The 21,038-nt window shown below is 34.5% G+C and overlaps 1 protein-coding gene across 2 annotated transcripts in view; it reads right to left on the bottom strand.

Annotated features, from left to right (window-relative positions):
- CNTNAP2 (contactin associated protein 2) overlaps window positions 1-21,038 on the bottom strand; it is a 1,285,310-nt gene that overhangs the window by 654,633 nt on the left and 609,639 nt on the right. For both annotated transcript variants that reach the window (XM_087946425.1, XM_087946426.1), the window contains one exon: window positions 6,155-6,302. In XM_087946425.1, the coding sequence (XP_087802551.1) occupies window positions 6,155-6,302 (148 nt within the window). The remainder of the gene's footprint in view (window positions 1-6,154; window positions 6,303-21,038) is intronic.

Below are 21,038 nucleotides of genomic sequence, written 5' to 3'. Positions count from 1 at the left end.
TGGGCCACACAGCCTATTAAAATAGTATAAAAAATAAACATAACCCTAAAAATTAAAATTTCTGTAATAGAGTTGTCAAAGTCTGGAATGCCCTAATTGATTCAATTGTTTCAGCTACAAATTTTCACAGTTTGTGTCACAAATTGACTTCTGTGGGCCTTACTTCACACTTAAGTGGTCAGTAGAGGGGGCGTACATAAGTGCACTAACATGCCTATCGTCCTGTCATTGTATTTTTATTCTTTTATTCTTGTTCTCATCTTTGTTTTACAAATTCCAATAAATAAATAAATAAATAAATATCTAATTATATGTGAAAATCATAATTATTATGATAATTAATGTTTGCTATGCTATTTAAAAATAGTTTGTTTAAACACTGTTGGAAAATTAGATTGGAAGGTAACAGATGGAAGAGATCACTAAGAAGCAAAAGATTATTTATGTACTAAATAAATAAAAATTCTCTTATTGACAAACTTCTGAAGCCAGAACTGTCAGTTAATGAATGCAATATCCATTCCTCCCTTGTCACTATGATGCATTACATAAGTGGTACTCAAAACTGAGGAGAAACAGTTGGAATTTTTTAAAAAAACTTTAGGAATGATCAAAAATTTCAGAGTAAGATCAGACTCATTTTTACTTTGAAAAAAGAAAGGAAAGAAGGAAGGAAGGAAGGAAGGAAGGAAGGCAGGCAGGCAGGCAGGCAGGCAGGTAGGAAGGCAGGAAGGCAGGAAGGCAGGCAGGCAATTAAAATTAGATTGCTCAGCCTTGGGATCTAATTTTTTAAATATACACATTATACATTCCTACATATTTTGTGGGTTGATTAAACTGAGAAACTATGCCTAGTCAGATACTTTCCACAGAGAAAAGAGGAAAAATTGTGTATTGAGAAAGCAATTCCTTCCTTCCTCAATTTATTACAGTGTCACATTACTGTTTTTTGTCATAAACTTCATTTGGTACTGTACATTTGAACTAAACATAGTAGCACATAAGGATGTTCTGCTTTTCATAATCAAGCCATAAAACCATTGGAAATTCTGGACTCCTTCCAGAGCACTTACAGGTAGTCCTCAACTTACGACCACAACAACTCAAAATTTCTGTAGTTAAACAAAACAGTTCTTAAGTGAATTTTGTCCAATTTTACAACTCTTTTTGCCACAGTTAAGTGATCTCATTTCCAGATTGGCTTTGCTTGTCAGAATGTCGCAAAAGATAATCATACAACTCTGGGACACTGTAGCTATCATAAGTATGAATCAGTTGTGAAGCATCTGAATTTTGATCACATGACCATGGAGGTGTAATAGCTGTAATAGTCATAACTGTGAAAAAATGATCATAAATCACTGCTTTTCAGTTGTTATAACTTTGAACAGTCACTAAACGAACTGCTGCAGGTAGAGGACTACCTATAGTGACATATTTGCATGATCTCATCATAAAAAAATATTTTTTCTGCAAAAGTTTTTCCTGTATCAGTCATCAAACTCAGCAGTGATTCCTCAATCATTTCAAATGTGGTGAAAAAAAATCAAATGAAGTTCCTAAATAAGTGTGAAGTAGTCCCAAATGCACTTGGGAAATGTGGCATCTGTGTTAGTAATTAAATTCTAATTCTCAGTAGATTACATATTTAATAATATGATACATGAAGAACATAGAATGAATGAAGCTATTTTCTAATGGACAAAAGCTAAATCAAGAGCCCTAATTAAATACAGAAACTTCTGAAAAACTAATTTCCTTGAGTAAACTATAGCATTATTTTTAGATACCATGTTACATCTTAAAATGCAGATTATGGCTTATTGTGCAACTTTTTAATATTGGGCAAACATTACATTAGTAGGGGGTTATATATATATATCTAACACAAATAGTTAAGATCAGCTGCAAATAAATAGAAATAAGAATTGTTTTAGTTGTTATATCAGTTGCCTTTTTTGTCTGCAAAAACACTCTTTTCTATCATAATTATTTTTGCATCTCATTTCCCTCTGATCTTACTTCCTTACTGGAAGAAATTTTAAGATATTTGGGCCCAAAGCAGCCTAAAACAAACAAATGCACAAAGCTCTGATCACAATAGGAAATCAGTGTTTCATTAACCTGAGGCTACATTTTGTAATAATATTTTTTTTAAATTTCAGATACAGGTAGTCCTCAACTTATGAACATTTGTTTAGCAACTATTTCATTTTATGATGTGCTGAAAAATGACTCTTTCTCATGGTTACAACAGTAATGTGATAAAAAAAAAATCAGGTACTTAGTAACTGACATGTATTTTACAATGGTTGTAGCATCCAAAGTTACATGATCATCATTTACAACATTTCCACAGAACTTTTCAAAAGTCAATGGGGGAAGCTTGATAGCCTTAATAATTGTGTAATTCACTTCAAAAACTCATAATTTTGGGTGTCCACATCATTTAACAGAAGTTCTCATCCCAAATGTGGTTGTGAATCAGCAAGTATCTGTACCTCAAGACCCTTTATTAATGGCCTAATATGTCATTCTCTGTGCATATCTCCATAACACCTCCCTTTAAGTAGAATCATAAGAAATTTTAAAATTTAAAATTTAAATTTTTATTTTAGTTAAAAATCTGTCTTCCTCTCTAACTACTATCACTCAAAGCTACTACATATACAATATTTTATTTCCTAAAACTGCATGCAGTCACCAAAAGTTTCTCCATATCATTGGAATTATTTGTTCCTTCAGTGGATGATAAATTCATCAAGCATACATGGAGTGATATTTAATTTATTTAAAATACTATATTTAATTTATGGTTTTTCCGGTCCTCATCTACTATGCGTGTATAGCCTCATCATGCAGATCAAAGAGTCAATGGCATCCACAATCTTCTTCTTGACATTTCACTTTCTTTTAACCTTTTGGCTTTTCATCATTTTACTTCATCTTTTATTTCCCATTCAAATCATTAATTGGTTCATTTACTTTGCATTTTTTTTTAAAAAAATCATTGCTGAATGATAAGGAGCTTTTTTTTCCTTTTTTCCCACCAATCTGCTGGTCTTGCAGCCAAAGCTTGTTCTTGGATTTGTATGGGAGCACTTAGAAATGACCCAACAATTTTTGAATCGCCAAGGACCCACCTGAAAAGGGACTCTTGAAGATTCCTAAGACTCTGGATGTCAGGATTCTGGCAGCTACCGCAATTAAATCATGAGTCTCAAGCCAAACTTCTAAAACTTCAAAAGGATTTATTGGAAGTTAAAATGTCCAGCACTACCTGGGTGTAGCTGACTCTGAGACACATTGTCACCCTTGACCCTGGTTTTCCCCCACCCCCTGGGTGAATCATAATTTATATTCTCCAATGGGACACATCCATAGCCAAGAGTCATCAATCATGTTCTCTAATTAGAATTTTGCACGGCAGAAACTTCAGTCACCTAGTTACTATCTTTGAAAACTATTTATGGAATAAATGCAACTCTAAAAAGACCATAGAAATATTTTATGAGTTGACACTGGAAGCAGTTAGAAAGTCACTGAGCCATCTTCCTTGCAGCAGTTTCATTTTCTAACTAAGACTGCATTTTATCCTTCACTTTTTGGATTTATTGTTTTACTCTGCCTTTTTGTCTTTAAAAGTTGACTGGTTTTTTTTTCTTTTCCATTGATTGAACACTGTACAACCCATGTTACTTTGTGAGGGTGAAGAAATAGAATTTATTTGTATTAACGCTTGTTTCAAACACATTTTCTTTTTTTATTCATTTTTTATATAAAAGTTTTTATTTTTAAGACAAACATATAAAAACAAAACATAAAAACATAAAACCATCTTCCATTTTATATGCATTTTCAAATGTTTTCCCCCGCTCTGTCACAAGGTATTTATTTTATTTTCATGGTTATGGTCATGATATGCACTGAAGATGGTGTTTGATTTCATTGTACGAAGTGCAATGACAATAAAGTGTTTGCATTCTCTCAGAGCAACTCAGAGCACAAGAAAATATAAATGCAGCTGTACATAAAACTATCTGTAGATCAGCAAGCGGTGATAAAATTATCACTGGTTGCTGATCTAAAGTAAGTGAATAAGCAATTAATTCCACAAATATCTGACAATTTTTAGAATCAGCATAATATTTTTGATACAATTCCTATAACAAATCTATGGATGTGATCTAACAATATAGGACTGAGGTGTGGTGGTGTAAAATTTCAGTTGTTTTGACTCTTTTGTGCATTCTGTGTCATATGAACAAACTGGTTCCTCAACATGGAAGTGTTTTATGCAAAATTCAAGGGTAAGACTGGAGACACTTTGCTGTGTAGACAAAATTATATGAAAAAGATGAGGTGAATTATGATGTTTTACCCTCCTCTTAAACATGCTTGGGGTGCTAATGGCAGTGTGACTGGCAGTGTGAACTGATGCATTTCTAAAAATAATATGAGATATCAAGGATATGACAGATATGAGTACAACACCATGAATTTCATTATCCGTTCCATTTGTTTCCCTTAGGGCTTTTAATGCCTTTTCTTATATGCTCTAAATATTTTGTTCCTAAACTGGTTTTCTCAGAAGACTACAATATTCCACCTTTATAACATCAGTAGTACCAAGCAATAGGACAGACATAATGGTGAAAATTATAATGAGGTCCCCAGAAAAAAAAAATAGAAAAGGAATTCTGCCTTAAAAATCAGAATCAGAATTTTCAGGTACATGTATTATCCAAAGAGCATTATAATGAGAAACAGTAAAATAATTTTAAATAAATAATTTAAAGTACATCTGAAAATAGGCCATGTATTGGTTGCAACAACAAAGTTTCTTTAATTTTTATTTTATTTTAAATATATATATTCTGCCCTATGGTGAAATGTTTTCCCAGATAGCTTGCAAATCATTTTAAAATCACACATTAAAAAGAAAAGCTAAACATACTGACCAAACAGAAATGATTTCTAAGTAGCAACAGATACATATAATAAAGCATGCATAACATTAAAAATTTGGATATAAAAATAAACAGAGAAACCTATTCCAGAATTTATGATTTCACATTGTTTTTAATCTATTCAAGGTTAAGACTACCCAATCAGTGAGTCAACATAAGATTGATACATCAAGCTGAGGCTAATCAAAATGGGGGAAGAACGAATAAATGAAATTTTGCAACTAAGGAAAAAGGAAAAGCTGCCTCAGCTTATTAACAGTCCAGTAACTGTAGACTATCTGTCAATATTATTATTTCCAACGAAAGCAATGGAAAGTTGTGGTATTTTGCTGAAGCTGTTATGACTTTACAGCAAAGGTTTACTAATACCTTTCAAGTAAGGAAGACTTGTAATTAGCTATAGTTGTTGTGGCCCACCGGCAGCTGATGGAGCTGGCAGCAGAGTTGGACAGTAGCAAGGAGGTTGGGGAGGAACCTGGGCCAGTCTTAGAGGCTGAGGAGGGCTTGGGCAAGGGCTCTGCATTGGAAGCAGGGATGGGGCCAGAGCAGGCTGGCAGTCATCAGCTGCCTTCAGACTCAGACAGCAGTGAGACAGGGGAGATTCTGGAACTGGTTCCCAGCCTGCGCATGCGCAGGGCTACCAGAAGACAAGAACAATTGAGAAAGTAGGGTCAACTCAGGAGTAAGACCATACTTTGGAGATGATTGCCCCCCCCATAGGACATAAAAGAAGAACAAATGGGATGTGAGCTTTTGCAGGAAGCAGTTAGTTAGTCTGATTGATTCAAGCTTTGAAAAGTTCTGTTTGACTCTGTGTCAAGTTTGGCCTTGCCCTGCATTTGGCAATTAGTTCTCTGGCAGCATTCGAAGTGCTATAAGGTGGGTGTTTATAAACATTCCCCTGTAAGACTGTTTGTGAAGTCTTGCAGGCTGTAAATGAATGTAATTCACAGCCATGGAAATAAAAGAGGTTTTGCCGGGACTAAAATTGTGTTTTATACTTTCTAAGGAAGCCTAGGTCAGAACAATATTGGCGCTTCTTTATATACTGAACCTAAAATCTTTGTAGTCAGACACACTTTATACCATACTTTGTATCCAGTCATGTTAGACCAAAATATTATTATTTTAAAAGGATTTCAAGAAAGCAGGAGACAAATAGACGAAAACTTTAAATAACTTACAATAAGGACAGCCATAGATCTCGATCCTCAGACCAATTTGGCCCTCCCCACTCCATTCCAGAGGAAGTATCCGAATGTAGCGGGCAATAACTGGATGCTGTAAATCATGTCGTACCACAGTGTCAGAATTTACATTTCCAGGAAATGCCTAGGGAGGGACAACAAATATTAAATATTAAATATTAACAAAACAACAATATTATTTTAATATTTGGCCTATTTAGAGCCTATATACACACATCACATGACTAAGTGTGTACATATACACAGACATAATCACATATATTCAATGTGGATTGCTTCTGTGTGCTGCTGTAATTTCAGTGATACTGTCAGCTCAGAGAAGTTAATTATTTATTTAACAAACTTATATTGTGCCTTACAGAATCAATAAGAGCACCAACATAAAAAAAATCTTTCCCAACAATGCTATTAACTGAACCACCCATGCTATTAACTCTGTTATACAATCCTATTCTATTCAATGCTTGGGAAAACACAGTCCCTGGAAAGCTAAAAGGCTACCACCTTCAGAATTTCAGTGAATTTGCAAATTGCTGAGATTACTACAGAGGCCTACGGGGTCCTGCAACATTTGAAAGAAAGGACCTGAGTATGCCCATCCTACTTAACCTATAAGGATAGATTATGCAATCTTTACAATTTGACCCAGTGTCATGTAGGACTTTAAAGGTTTCAACCAATATCTTGAATTGCACCTGAAAAGCACTTGGGAGCCAGTGGAAACCAAAGAATACCCAGAACTGTACACGCCAGCATACTGGAACAGTAGCAGCTTACAGATTGTTTTCGATGGCAGCCTCAGAATTAATTGGGAAACTATTTCAACTCTGTGTTTCTTCTGTAACATGTACATTTATAGGGTTGGATACATGTATTATTTTGTGTCTTTGAAATGAACACCAACAGTTCTCCCTCATGAAATTGTTACTAGTGGAAGTCTTGTGCTTTTTTAAAAATCATATTCACCACAGAGGAGTTTTTTTTTTTAATTTCCAAAAGAAACTGAAAAATATATGTACAAGTGGAATATTCACAACATGTCTGTTTCAAGGTCAGACCATTTCTACATTTTTAACAGCCTATGTTGAGACCAGAATGACCCATTCCTGTAAATCAGCTTTTGAAGGTAGCATTTTCTACTTCTTCACCACATATTTTTATTTAGCTGGCATTGATATTGATGTAATCTTGGTGTTTTTTTAAAACATAAACAAACTCACACAACAACACAAACACACAACACACACATGGAGTGGCTTGTGCATTCTTCTTTCACCTTCAACAAAAAATTCCTTAACTCTTCATATGAAAATGGCATCATTTGATTGTCTGAGATTGCTGATGTTTCTCATAATAATTTTAAATTTCTATTATTTCTAGTCCTGTATTTCTCATGATATATCAATATATTAAATTAAATAAATGTGTATATCCTTGATGCTCTGCTGTTTCTATTTTGAACCACTCGATTGCTTCCCATTACATTCTATATGTTGCTCCCTATTCATAATAAACATACTAGCCTAAGTGTGTTGACTGTGAAATAAGCAAGCCGTTTGAAAATAGCTTATTTTTAAGTCAGATATTATTTGGGACTGAGCTTGAAGCTTACATTGCCTAAAATGCAGATTTAAATGCAGGAGAAAAAAAACAAGAAAAGGGAACCATCTATTTTTCAGATTATTTATTTTATTATATTTTTATCCTGCCTTTATTACTCAAAGCAGTGAACATACATAATCCTTCATCCTCCTATTTTTAAAATACATATCATTTAAAGTTCAGAAAGAAATCCTTTGAACTCAAGCTATTTGGAGAAATGATTTAGAGGAATGCACATTCATTGTATAAAGCAAATATCTTTCACTGCTTTATTTCTGAATTATTTCTTTAATAATTCAAAGGAACTGAGAACTATGTATTGGCATAATGTTATCTTCTTTACTGACAGTAGTGCTATGGTATATTCAGAAAATTAGGTTTTAAAAACTGAATTCTATGCAACTTTTCACATTTGTTCCTTACCAAAAATGTAACAATAATAGCTCAAATCAATATTATTGACTTTAAAAATATTAAATGTCATATAAACATAAAATGGGGATATTTTCTAAAAGATATACATATCCAAGAAAAATTTTTTTCTCTCCTTGAAAGTTTGCAATAGGATGATCTATTGTCTACTAGTATACCAGAACCCTTTAAATATATATTGTTTGTAAATAGTCTCTCAAAACTGTCAACTGTGGGCACAGAGATGTATTGGTCATGGAGAAGAAGATGTTAGGTCATTTCAGTGAATAATTTAAGGAAGAAGAATTTTTCCAATAATTTTTCAAGATTGTCCCATTATTTACAATAGGTTCTCTACTGCTTAATAATACTTGCTACCTTTTTAAATGACAGTAACAGCTCCAATAGGTCATCAAATCTGTTTTATACTCATTTGGTTTCTTCCAAATTGTTAAGCCTATATATTTTTATTCTAGTTATAAAGAAAATTAAGAATCTGAGTCTTTTTAATGAGATAGAGGAATATATTAGCAATAGCATGTATTGGTGAAACAATTACTACAGATATTCTAGCATTGCTGAGTTCTGTTTTTCCATTGCCCAGTCGTATCAGCTGGTACAATAGCATAGTTTACTTCATGAAATGCAGATGAAGATCATATAGAAAATGGAGAGCTTGCAAGGGGAAAAATCATTAGAAACTATAAATCAGCACCAGAAGATTGATTCAAACTAGTATTTTAAACCACACTAAACTAAGACTGGTTTCCATGATCAAAAGAAAAAAATATATGCATGCTTTCTTAGAAATTCCAGCTGTTTATACTCCCTAATATCGTTTATTAGGGAATCATCGACCTAAGACTGCAGATGGTGAAAGGTGGTGTTCAGGGGTAAAAAGTAAGCTATAATATTTGATTCCATTCCTTAGCTAGCTTGCTCTCTCTGGATCTCAGTTAAAATTTCTGTCCTATTGTCTATAGTGAAATTCAATTCCCAATCCTCTTAGCTTTTGTAATATAAATTTGGAGGATTTTACATTGTCTTGTGCCTCAGGTAGCAAAAAAAATATTGGAAGAAAATATGCAGATACTCACAAAAGAACATTTATCAATAGTTTCTTTAAAAAAGGCACAACCCAGCATTCCTGAAACAGGAAGAAAAGTATTCCAGACTTCTCTATGGGAAAAGGGCAAATATTGGTGATAGCAGATTCAGGAAAACAGAAACTGAAGTGTGCAGACCAGGCAGTAAATCTAGGGAGGTATATTGTCTCCCTGGAGCAAAACTGAGTACCTTATTAAAATAATCAACCCCATGGATTACTTCCCCTTTCTTCTCCTGTACTTTGGGACCAATGACACAACAATAAATCTGAAAACAATAACAAGAGATTACAAACAGCTGGGGAAGAATGTTAAAGAATTAGGGGCACAAGTGGTATCTTCATCTATACTTCCCAAAAATCCAACATTTAGTGAGGGAGCAAAGGATTTTAAAAATGAACCACTGGCTTAAAAACTAGTATTGTCAACTGAAGATCAGCTTCTTAGACTATCTTCTGCATTACTCAGATGATGGGCTACTGGCAAAGGATGAACTGCACCTCACAAGAACTGGAAACAATATATTTGGAAAACTACTGGCTCATCTTATCAAAGAGTCTTTAATCTAAAATTTAAAGGGGGGGGGCATTCTTCCCAATCTATAGAAACTAATTCCAAGCAAAAACCACTAGATAACCAATCACATAAGAAAGAAGAGAGCAAAGTGAAAGAAATAAAAAAAGAAAAACATAATGAAGTAGAGAGTGATGGAAAGGATAGAAATCCCAGTTACAAAGTTGCAGATATAAGATACATACCCAAGACCACAAGTGGGATTCAGCCAGTTCTCACTGGTTTGCCTAAACCGTTAGTTCATTGCATATGCAGTTGGAAGAACCGGCTAAAAATAAAGTGAAAGAGATATATTTTTCCCTCTCTCTTCCTTCAGTTAATAGCTCCGGGCAGACAGGCAAGAACCATTTAACAGTTGCGGTTGGAATGCAGCCAATACATTTATTTATTTATTTATTTATTTATTTATTTATTCATTTATTTATTTATTTATTTATTTATATTTTTATTTGTCTATTGCTTACAAGATAATAGGTATAAGTAAAAACATAGTTATGAATACATGGATACATATAAGAAAAAATAAAAAATATATAAAAGAAACAATAGGACAGGGATGGTAGGCACGTTGGTGCACTTATACATGTCCCCTACAGACCTCTTAGAAAAGGGGTGAGGTCAATAGTAGACAGTCTAAGGTTAAAGTTTTTTGGGTTTGGGGAAAAAAACCAGAGTCAGGTAGAGTATTCCAGACATTGACCACTCTGTTGCTGAAGAGGAGTAGAGAACTCTTGTGAAATATTTCTGGACTTTCTCAACTGTGTTAATATCAGATACGTAATGTGGGTTCCAGACTGATGAGCTGTATTCGAGTACTGGTTTAGCAAATGTTTTGTATGCTCTAGTTATTAGTGTAATATTACCAGAGAAAAAGCTACGTAAGATTAGGTTAACAACTCTTATCGCTTTTTTGGCTATATAGTTACAGTGGGCTCTAGCACTTAGGTCATTTGAGATGAGTACTCCAAGATCCTTGACAGAGTTTGGATCATCAACAAGGTCCTGACTATTCAGCCTGTATTTTATTTTCTGAATTTTTTTGCCAACATGTAGGACAGAGCATTTATTTCTTGAGATTTGAAGTTGCCATTTGTTTGACCATTCTGATACATAGTCAAGGTCTTTTTGAAGGGTAGCAGTATTGTCTGTGGGGGTTGAATAGCTTTACATCATCAGCGAAGAAAAAGCAGTTGCTCTTGGTATGATCACAGAGGTCATTTATGCAGAGTATGAAAAGAGTTGGTCCTAGAACACTGCCTTGGGGGACACCACTGTTGACAGGTACAGAATTTGATAGGACTCTCCCAATTTTGACCATTTGTTGTCTGTTTGACAGGAATGCTTCTGTCCAGAGATACCGTAAGATTTTAGTTTTAGGAGTAGTTTATCCTGTACCACTGAATCAAAGGCTTTACAGAAGTCTATGTAGATTGCGTCTATTACTTTGCCCTGATCGAGTTGTGTGGTCCATATGTTTTTGCAGTGTAAGAGTTGCAGATTACATGATAGTTTTTTTCCTGAAACCAAATTGTTTATTAGAGAGTAGGTTGTTTGTTTCTAAGTGGAGGATGATGGATTGGTTAATAATTGATTCCATGACATTACAGGTGACGCAGCATAAAGAGATTGGTCTGTAATTTTCAACTAGTCTGGGGTCTCCCTTTTTGAAGATGGGGATGACCGTGGCTTGTGACCATAGTTTTGGCAAAGAGCTGATCCTGAAAGATTTTTCAAAGATTATGCTTAGAGGTTCGACTATGGCAGTGGGTAGCTTTTTTAAGAAGTAGGCACATATTCCGTCCGGTCCAATAGATAGAGGTGGTTTTAGATTGTGTAGTGCTGAAGTGTATTAGATCATTGTAGTTGTCTGCGGTTCAACTAGGAAATACTGGGCATGATCCATTGCTGTTTACAAATACTGAGCCAAAGAATGTGTTAAAGAGGTTGGCTTTAATTGTGTCGTCGTTGTATTTGAATCAAGTCAATAAACATGTTACATGTTGAATCAAGTCAATAAACAACAGAAACTGACAGGATTAGGGCAGGGAAACCTATTAATCATCCATCTAGGGATGGGATTAACCTCTTCCCTTCATAAAGAAGGACAAGATTACAAACATTTTTATTATAAAGAGTATTAAGTAACACTTCTGTGATCAGCTGATACTCCCTGGAGTTCCACAAGACATTTTATAGCTGCTGCGGTGTTGGCTACTTCTTGTTTCTTCCTAGAGAAAAAGATACAGGAGGGAACTATGATGCAGCTTGATCATACAGGCCATGAATTTAATGCATATGTGGTCCAGCCAGCTGTATTGCTTCTGATGGGAAGCACCCAATTTAGAACATAGAAAACATAGAATAATAGAGTTGGAAGGTTTAATGGCTTTTGGCAGCACATCCAGGCTTTCAATTAACCTGAGCACCTGCTCTTAGTTTCCCTCTTAGCTGTTGCGTTTGCTTTGGGGTTGACTTTTCTAAAAATATGGGAATGGCTGTTTTAAGTTTTCTGCATTGTTTTAGTGGTTCCTGGCACTGTTCTTTTGGGGTGTACTTCCCTCACTCTTTTTAAAAGCCTCTAGAGATGAAGCACCCACAACTTCTGAAGGCAAGCTATTCCATTGGTTGATTGGTCTCACCCTTAGGAAATTTCTCCTTAGTCCTAGGATGCTTCTCTCTTTGGTTAGTTTCCATCCATTGTTTCTTGTTGCGCCTTTTGGTGCTTTGGAAAATAGATTGACTCCCTCATTTTTGTAGGAGCCCCTCAAATTTCCTGACAGAACAATTAATTAGTGGAACAACTTGCCTCCAGAAGTTGTAAATGCTCCAACAGTGGAAGTTTTTAAGAAGAGATTGGATAACCATTTGTCTGAAGTGGTGTAGAGTTTCCTGCCTTTCCAACTCTATTATTCTATTCTGTTCTAAATATTGGAACAGTGCTATTTTATTGTGAGTTGGACTAAGGAGAAATTTCTTAAGGGTGAGAGTAATCAAGTTGGCGATTCCCATCCAGTCACATGCTCACCCAGCCACACACACTTAGTCATCAGGACAGAGAACTGGTTGTTAAATTATTTGAATCCCACCACTGCCCAAGACTCATAAAAGACTCACATAAATACAGTTAGTTGACTATCAGTGGCAATCTAATGAATTTCTTCTATTCAGTTATACTTAACTTGCTTCACACTAATCTTGGAAATAAGTAAATGCAGCAAAATAGGTTTTGGCTACTTTAAATAATTTCTACAACTAAATTTCCCACTGCAAAATTGTAAAAGTATATTTACATGTATTCCAAATTCTTCTTTGATGAGCATAGATGCTTATTCCAGAGAGCTAGACATCTTTAAATCTATTGTGATGCAGTCTTACCAAATGAATTTTCTGCAGATGTCATGAAACATTTTTACTGCTCTTTCTTCCTTAGTGATTTTCTGATGACTAACACTTCTGTTTTCATATTCTTTTAAATTCAGGTTAAACCAAGAAAATGGATTTGGATGTGAATCAGAAACTCAGAAACAATTACTAGGCAATCTATACTTATCATTTCTGGAAAAGGATAAGTAATTATCAACCAATTACTTTATTGCCCAGTTCTTAAATGTTTTATTTCATTGCTCAGGTCTGTGCTTAAACTTAGATCTTTTGATGTTCATCATAAACATAAAAGAGAAAAAATGTTATTCTTTTCCCATGAAGGCAAATCCCTCTTGCCTTCCAAATACCTAAAAGTGGCATGCTAGAGGTCCTGCCTTTGGATTCTTTTCTATAATCATGCCAGCACATCATTACATAAGATCCCAGGAGATGGGAGGGTAGAGGTAGGGTTGAGCCATGAATGAGAGTACAGACTGCCCCTTCAAGGGTCCAATAGCAGACAATATCTATAGCTCAGTGTTGTATTGAGTCCTTAATAGGAGCCTCTGTGGCGCAGTGGTTAGAGTGCAGTACTGCAAGCTACCTCTGCTGCAGCCAGTTGCTTACAATTTGGCAGTTCAAATCCCACCAGGCTCAAGGTTGCCTTCCATCCTTCTGAGGTGGGTAAAATGAGGACCCAAATTGTTGGGGGCAATATGCTGACTCTGTAAACTGCTTAGAGAGGGCTGTAAAGCACTATAAAGCTGTATATAAGTCTAAGTGCTATTGCTATTAATGCTCTCTGAGCATGGTTGCATTTGCAGTCATTTTACTTACCTACTAGCTAACATTGTCAATATTGATGATTGTAGAGTTTACTCCCTGTTGAATGATTTATGCTATATTGTGCTATTTTTGAAATGGCATTTGTTGCCTATGGATAGTATTCTATTACTATTATCTATTATCTTGAGTAGTTATTATTCTATTACAATTGCCTGTATACTATAGTTATAGTAGTACACATCAATATTTCTTTCTTAAGTCTGTTCTGTTTATATTCCCCAAGATTTATTCTTCTTTTTCTATTAATAACCAGCACATAGAGCTTTTGTGCTTTTTTAACATTGTGCTTTGTATGAACTATGCAGGTACTTTTTTCTTGTAGCTTTTTTTTTTGAACTGTCACTCCTGAAAAAAAACACCCCACTTTCATTTGGCTATTTTACTCAGTTTCCTGGAGGTTACAGAGCTCTCAAAAAAGATCTCGTCCATTCTCCCTTTCTCTTTTTTATATCTGTGTCAAGGTTGCAGCTTTACTGGCAACTGAGCTATGCTGATGCTGGGGAAAAGGCTCGGACAGAGGGGAATGGCAGCAGCACAGGCGCCTGCCTATACAATGTTGTTCCTGCAGCCTGGTCTTCCACACTATCTTGAAACAGCATTTTTCCAAAATGCTCCCTTTGCAGAAACACATTCAAATTGCTTTCAATTGTTAAGCCTTCATTACAATGTCCTTTGATCAATCATGTTGAAGCGGTGGAAAAAGAGCATATAAAGCACTTTTCATATAAAGCATATAAAGCACATTTTATATTTAGTATGGGTTAAGCAAAGGTCCCAACTTCCTGTTGCTGTGCTTAACATTAACAGTCTGAAAAGATACCAATAAAGGATATATACATTTAGCAATTTCTCAAGGATCCCCTGACTCCATTTCTCAGCAATCCTTGGACTCTGAACTCTGCTTTTTATAAAAATATTGTGTAATGCCACAAAGTTGCTGAACTAGGGAACCAGCTATGTTCTCGTGAGAAAGGGTGGGCATGAAAAATAACAAATGGTGTAAGATAACTGAGTAATGAAAAATGTATTTTTTCACTTCCTCTATAGTTTCTCTATACAAGCATATATGTTACTTCTCCTTTTTTGGTAAAATGTAGTAAAAGTAACGCCCCAGCCTAGCCTGACATCATGATGTGTATAAAAGCGATAGATGATGAAGAGCTGAGGGTTCAGAATTTGCCATGCTAATGCTCTGAACACTTTGCGCAAATAAAACCTGTATTCTCCAACCTTTCGTGGTCTTGTGTCCTGATTTTGGAAGCAAGATTTGCTGCATCAATGTCACATTGTCACAGCATTACCAAGACTGCAATGTTGTCTGGAAAATGATCCAATCAATAATTGTATGCACTTATAACTGTTAAATATAAGCAACATATTTAACTATCTATGTTGTAAGGCAATCTTCAGCTGCTGTTTAACTGAAAGTGGCAAAAGCAACAGCTACACAGTAGCTTTTTTCCATTAAAAATATTGCTATCTTATATAATGCTTTATCACTTTAATATGTATTCAATGCCATGTGGATGGCTGTTACAAATATTAAATATTAGCAATCAGAATGAATATTGCATTTATGTACAACTTGAAGTAAAAGTTACTTCATCACTGACAGTAAAGGAATCATTACTACTTTATTTTATATAACTGTAACTTGAAAAGAAAAGATTTGTACTGCTAATCTAGTCTTACCAAGAAGAAATTCTAAAATACATAAAGAAGTAAAAAAAGAAAAGAAAAACCAGTGTACATGGAAAAGGAGAATTCCTTTAGCAGGTCTTTGTAAAGTGAATAGAGGGGAGAATCTTTTACATTGCATCTTGTATAAAAATATTACAATGGGAGGGCGGAGCTGGCGTCGCGGCGGTACAGCATGTGATATTTAAGCTCTAAGATCGCTGCTGATATCTCCATTGCAGGACGGTCCCAACGGACTAAACCATCCTGTAGAGATGGTGACCGAGGAGGGCACATCCTGTTGATCCCAGGGACATCACAAAGTCCCTGGTAGATCCAGGAGAAGTCCTTTTTTCCCGCAGCAGAGAGGAAGCCATTAAAGCTGCTGAAGCTGGGACAGCTCCGGAATGGAAGAAAGCTGGAAAGAAAGTGTGTCCGTTTGGTGAGATAATTTTCTACTTATTTTTTTCTGGAGAGAACACCCTAAAAGACTAAAAATTAAATTTAAAAGTGAAGATAAAAGTGCTCAAGCAGCGAGATTAAGCACAAACTAAACCTGAAGTTTTTTTTCTTTTTATTAGAACTTTGGATTTTTGTAAAAACTTTTCAATTTTTAAACTGGACTGGTCTTTCCTTTTTAATTTTAATTTTTTCCTTTCAAAATAACTCTTTGGAAAAGTTTTTTTTTCTTGTTTCTTCTCTTTAATAATTTTAGACTCTTTATTTTTTTATTCCTGGTTTTAATATTAGAGGGGAAGGGAAAGGAAAGGGAAATAAGTAGCGTTGCCACCTGGAGGCTTGGATACATTGTTTTCCTTCCTTCCTTCCTTCCTTCCTTCCTTCCTTCCTTCCTTCCTTCCTTCCTTCCTTCCTTCCTTCCTTCCTTCCTTCCTTCCTTCCTTTCTTTCTTTCTTTCTTTCTTTCTTTCTTTCTTTCTTTCTTTCTTTCTTTCTTTCTTTTTTTCTTGTTGATACATTTGGTGTTACCTTCAAGGACTCTGTGCTTTTCATTGAAAAGATAGTGGGAAGAGCATGTAGATTGTTTATGCAGGTGCTCTTCTGTGGAACTACTGATAGCTGGAGTCTGGATTTGAAATTGAAGAAAGAAGATTAAAGTGACCTTGAAAAGAGAACTGGAAATTTTGTTTTTTGATTTAGTAAAGAGCCTCGAACATATAGTGGCAGTGGTTTGCTTACTGACAGAATTGCATTTTTTCTTTCCCTTTTTTTCTACTCCCCCCTCCCAGTTGGATTTTTATATTTGGACTTGAGTCCTTTGACACTGGAATAAGACTACTTTTCCCCCCTCCCTCTTCCCTTTGTTTTACCTTTTTAGCAAGGGTATATACAGATTTCTGTCTTTTTAAATTTTTTCCTTATTTTTTCATCCTTTTTCCATTTTCCATTTTTTCTTTTTTCCCTTTTTCCCTACATAATTGGAACCAATTGGATTAAGGTATTCAAGTACCTGAATATTTTTTCCCTTCCCTTTTTTATTTTTATTTTTTGCTTTTATTTCTTTTTTATTGGAGTGGCAATTGGCTGCTCTTGCTTTTTCTTCTCAATTTTCCTATTAAGTATTCTAAGATGAAGCAGAAAGATACCAGCCTCAGCTTCTTCAATCCTGATTTCTTCCTCCTCACCATCTGGAGGACAACGATCAATACAGGTGATGTTACAACAAGAGAAGGAGAAAGAAGTGACACTGCAGATGATTATGCAAGGAACTCAAAAGATACAAGTAAAAACAGATAATATTGAAAAGAGAACAGAGAATATTGAGCAAAGAACTGAAAAGACAGATGAGAAAATTGAAAATATTCAACAGATGATGATGCAATACGAGGACAGAATCAAGAAAATTGAAGAACAAGATGTACAAAGAGATGAGAAGATTGGAGATATGGATGCCTGATTGAGTGAAGTGGAAAGAGACAAGGGCAGATCTCTGCAATCATTGGGATGGGAAATTGATAGATCAGAATTCTATCTTAGATTTCAAAATATGGAAGAAGAAAAGGGTGAAAACCTTGTCAGAAGGTTTGATGTCAGAAATCCTGGCAGAAGCATTAGAGGTAACTAAAAAGAAGATGATGGATGGAATGGATGAGGTTTTTTGTGTCTATACAAGATATGCAATGAGAAATAAACTGCCAAGAGAAGTTCATATCAGATTTACTAAGAAAATAATTAAATTACAAATACTGCAGGCAGCAAGAAAAAAAACACTAAAGTACAAAGATAAAGTAATAGTGGTACTGAAATAGGTACCGAGAAGAGTGAGAGAGATAAAATGGATGAGAGAAAACTGATTACAATTAATATAAATGGACTTAATTCAACTACTAAAAGAAGAAAAATATTTCATAAGTTAGAGAAATTAAAATTTGACATAATCTGCCTACAAGAAGTACATATTAAAAGACAACATGATTGTATATTGACACAACAAAAATTAGGGAAATTATTTACAGTGTGGACACAGTGTAAAAAGAGAGGGGTGGTGTTATACATTAGAGATACAATCCCTGCGGAACAAATATATGCAGATGATGATGGAAGGATTTTGATGGTGGAGATAATGGACAATAATCTAAAGATACTTTTAGTAGCAATTTATGCTCCAAATGATAATCAGGAAGATTTTTACAGGAAATTACATAAGAAAATAATTGAACTGGACTATGCTAATATCTGTCTGATGGGAGATTTTAATGGAATAATAAATAACAAATTGGACTATAAAACACACAAAACAGCAAAGAAAGCTAGAAAGACATTGCCAAAATCCTTCTTTCGAATGGTAGATGAGATAAACTTAAAAGATACATGGAGAGAGAGAAATGTGGAAAATAAACAATATACCTTTTATTCAAATAGACATGCATCATGGTCTAGAATAGATATGATATGGATGTCAACAGAATTGCTTTCTAACATACAAGCCATTGAAATAGAAGCAAGTACCTGGGCAGATCACAATCCAATAACATTTGTATGGAAAGGACAAAAAAGGAGATCTAGATGGACTTTAAATGATACGATATTAAAGGAAAAAGACTTTAAACAGAAAATTGAGAGAGAATTTACTTTTTTCTTTAAAGAAAACACAAAAGAGGATACATCATTACAGAACCTCTGGGACACAATGAAGGTTTATGCAAGAGGCTTGATAATGGACTATACAAGGAAAAGAAATATAAAACAGAAAAAAACCTTTAAAATATTGGAAGATGACTACAAGAAGTTAGAAAAAGAACTACAGAAAAAGTACACAAAAAAGGAGATTAAAATTAAAATGGACATAACTAAACATAAAATGGGGCTAATGGAAAAAGAAGAAATAGCACAAAAAATTAAAAATGCTAAGCAGAACTATTTTGAAGATGCAAACAAACCAGGCAGATGGCTAGCATATAAACTGAGAAAGGAAAGAGACTCGAGAAGGATAAATCAATTGATAAATGATCAAGGACATGTATGCTATGGAAATGCGGAGAAGAAAAAAATTATTCAAGATTATTATGGAAAACTGTACCATCAAGAGAATGTTCAGGAAAAAAGAATTCAGCAATACTTACAGGAAGAAAATTTGCTTCAGATATCCAAAGATATTGAAATAATGTTAGAAAGGAACATAACAATGATGGAATTAACAGAAGCTTTAAAAAAGCAAAACATTGGGAAAGCACCAGGTCCGGACGGTTTGCCAGTGGAATTTTATAAGCCATTCCAGGAAACATTGAATCTTCACTTATTAGAAGTTATGAATGAAGTTATGACAAAGAAGAGAATACCCAAAACATGGTCAGAAGCATATATCACACTTGTACCGAAGGAGGACACAGACCCACAGCAAGTTAAAAACTACAGACCAATATCACTATTAATTTCAGATTATAAAATTTTTGCTTCAATTCTGGCAGAAAGACTGAAAAGATACTCAAACAATTTTATTCACTCTGATCAAAATGGATTTTTGCCGAAAAGACAGATTAAAGATAATATGAGAATAATTTTAGATACACTGGAATACTATGAGGCACATCCCAAAAAACAAATGGCTCTGATGTTTTTAGATGCATAAAAAGCTTTTGATAATGTGAATTGGCATTTTATGCTGTTACAATTGGGCCAAATGGGCTTTGGTAAAAAATTTACTCAAGCCCTCGAAATGATATATCATAAACAAACTGCAAAGGAGTTAATGGAGAGTTAACAGACTTTATAGATATAAGAAAAGGGACTAGACAAGGCTGTCCACTGTCACCTCTGTTGTTTGTGTTAATTTTGGAAGTGCTGAATAGGAACATCAGAGAAGAAAAAGAAATAAAAGGAATGAAAATGTAAAAAGAAGAGTATAAATTATAAGCTTTTGCAGATGACCTGGTATTTATATTAGAGGATCCATTGGAGTCAGCACCTAAACCGATAGAAAAGATAGAAGAGTATGGGAAAGTAGCAGGTTTGAAAATGAATAAAGATAAAAAAACTTTTTTAGCAAAGAACATGTTAGTAAGATGAAAGAAAGAATTGGAGGAAGTTTTGGGGATCCAGGTCACAAATAAGGTTAAGTATTTAAGGATACACATCACACCAAGATGTAGCACACTTAAGGAAGATAATTATCTTAAACTTAAACAACAGATTGCGACAGACTTGATAAAATGGGAAAACTTACAATTATCACATTAGGAGAATATCTACAGTTAAGATGAATGTATTGCCTAGAATCTTATACTTATTCCAGACAATTCCAATCAGATTAGGGAAAGAATTTTTTGAAGATTTAAACAAAATACATTTGGCAGGGGAGGAAAGCAAGAATAAAACTTAAATTGCTACAAGATGCAAGAATAAGAGGAGGATTTGCTTTGCCCAGTTGGGAATTATACTACCAAGCGACGAATCTGATGTGGGTAAAGGAGGATAACACTAAGGAATACTAGACTTTTGAATTTAGAAGGACATGACTTGCTGTTAGGGTGGCATGCCTTCCTCTGGTATAAGGGAACTAAAACACAGGGGTATTTTAGAAGACATTATATTTGAGAAGCATTGTTTCTAAACTGGGAGTAGATAAAAAAACAATATTATTTAGAAATTCCACTATGGTTATTTACTATTGAAGCTTTTTCCTATCCAATAATATATAAAAAGGAACAAACAGTTAGATATGGTGAGATATTGAATGAAAAGGGTGAACTTAAATCTATACAAGAGTTGGAAGAACAAGGTGTAAAAATGAATTGGTTTTCATATTTGCAAATACAATCTAGATTT

This window comes from Notechis scutatus, chromosome Z (assembly GCF_049901735.1).
Source record: "Notechis scutatus isolate UNSWTSFEM ecotype Mainland chromosome Z, rNotScu1.2, whole genome shotgun sequence".
Classification (NCBI taxonomy): Eukaryota; Metazoa; Chordata; class Lepidosauria; order Squamata; family Elapidae; genus Notechis; species Notechis scutatus.
Note: the sequence above shows the minus strand (reverse complement) of the source record. Positions and strands in the feature narration are given on the sequence as shown.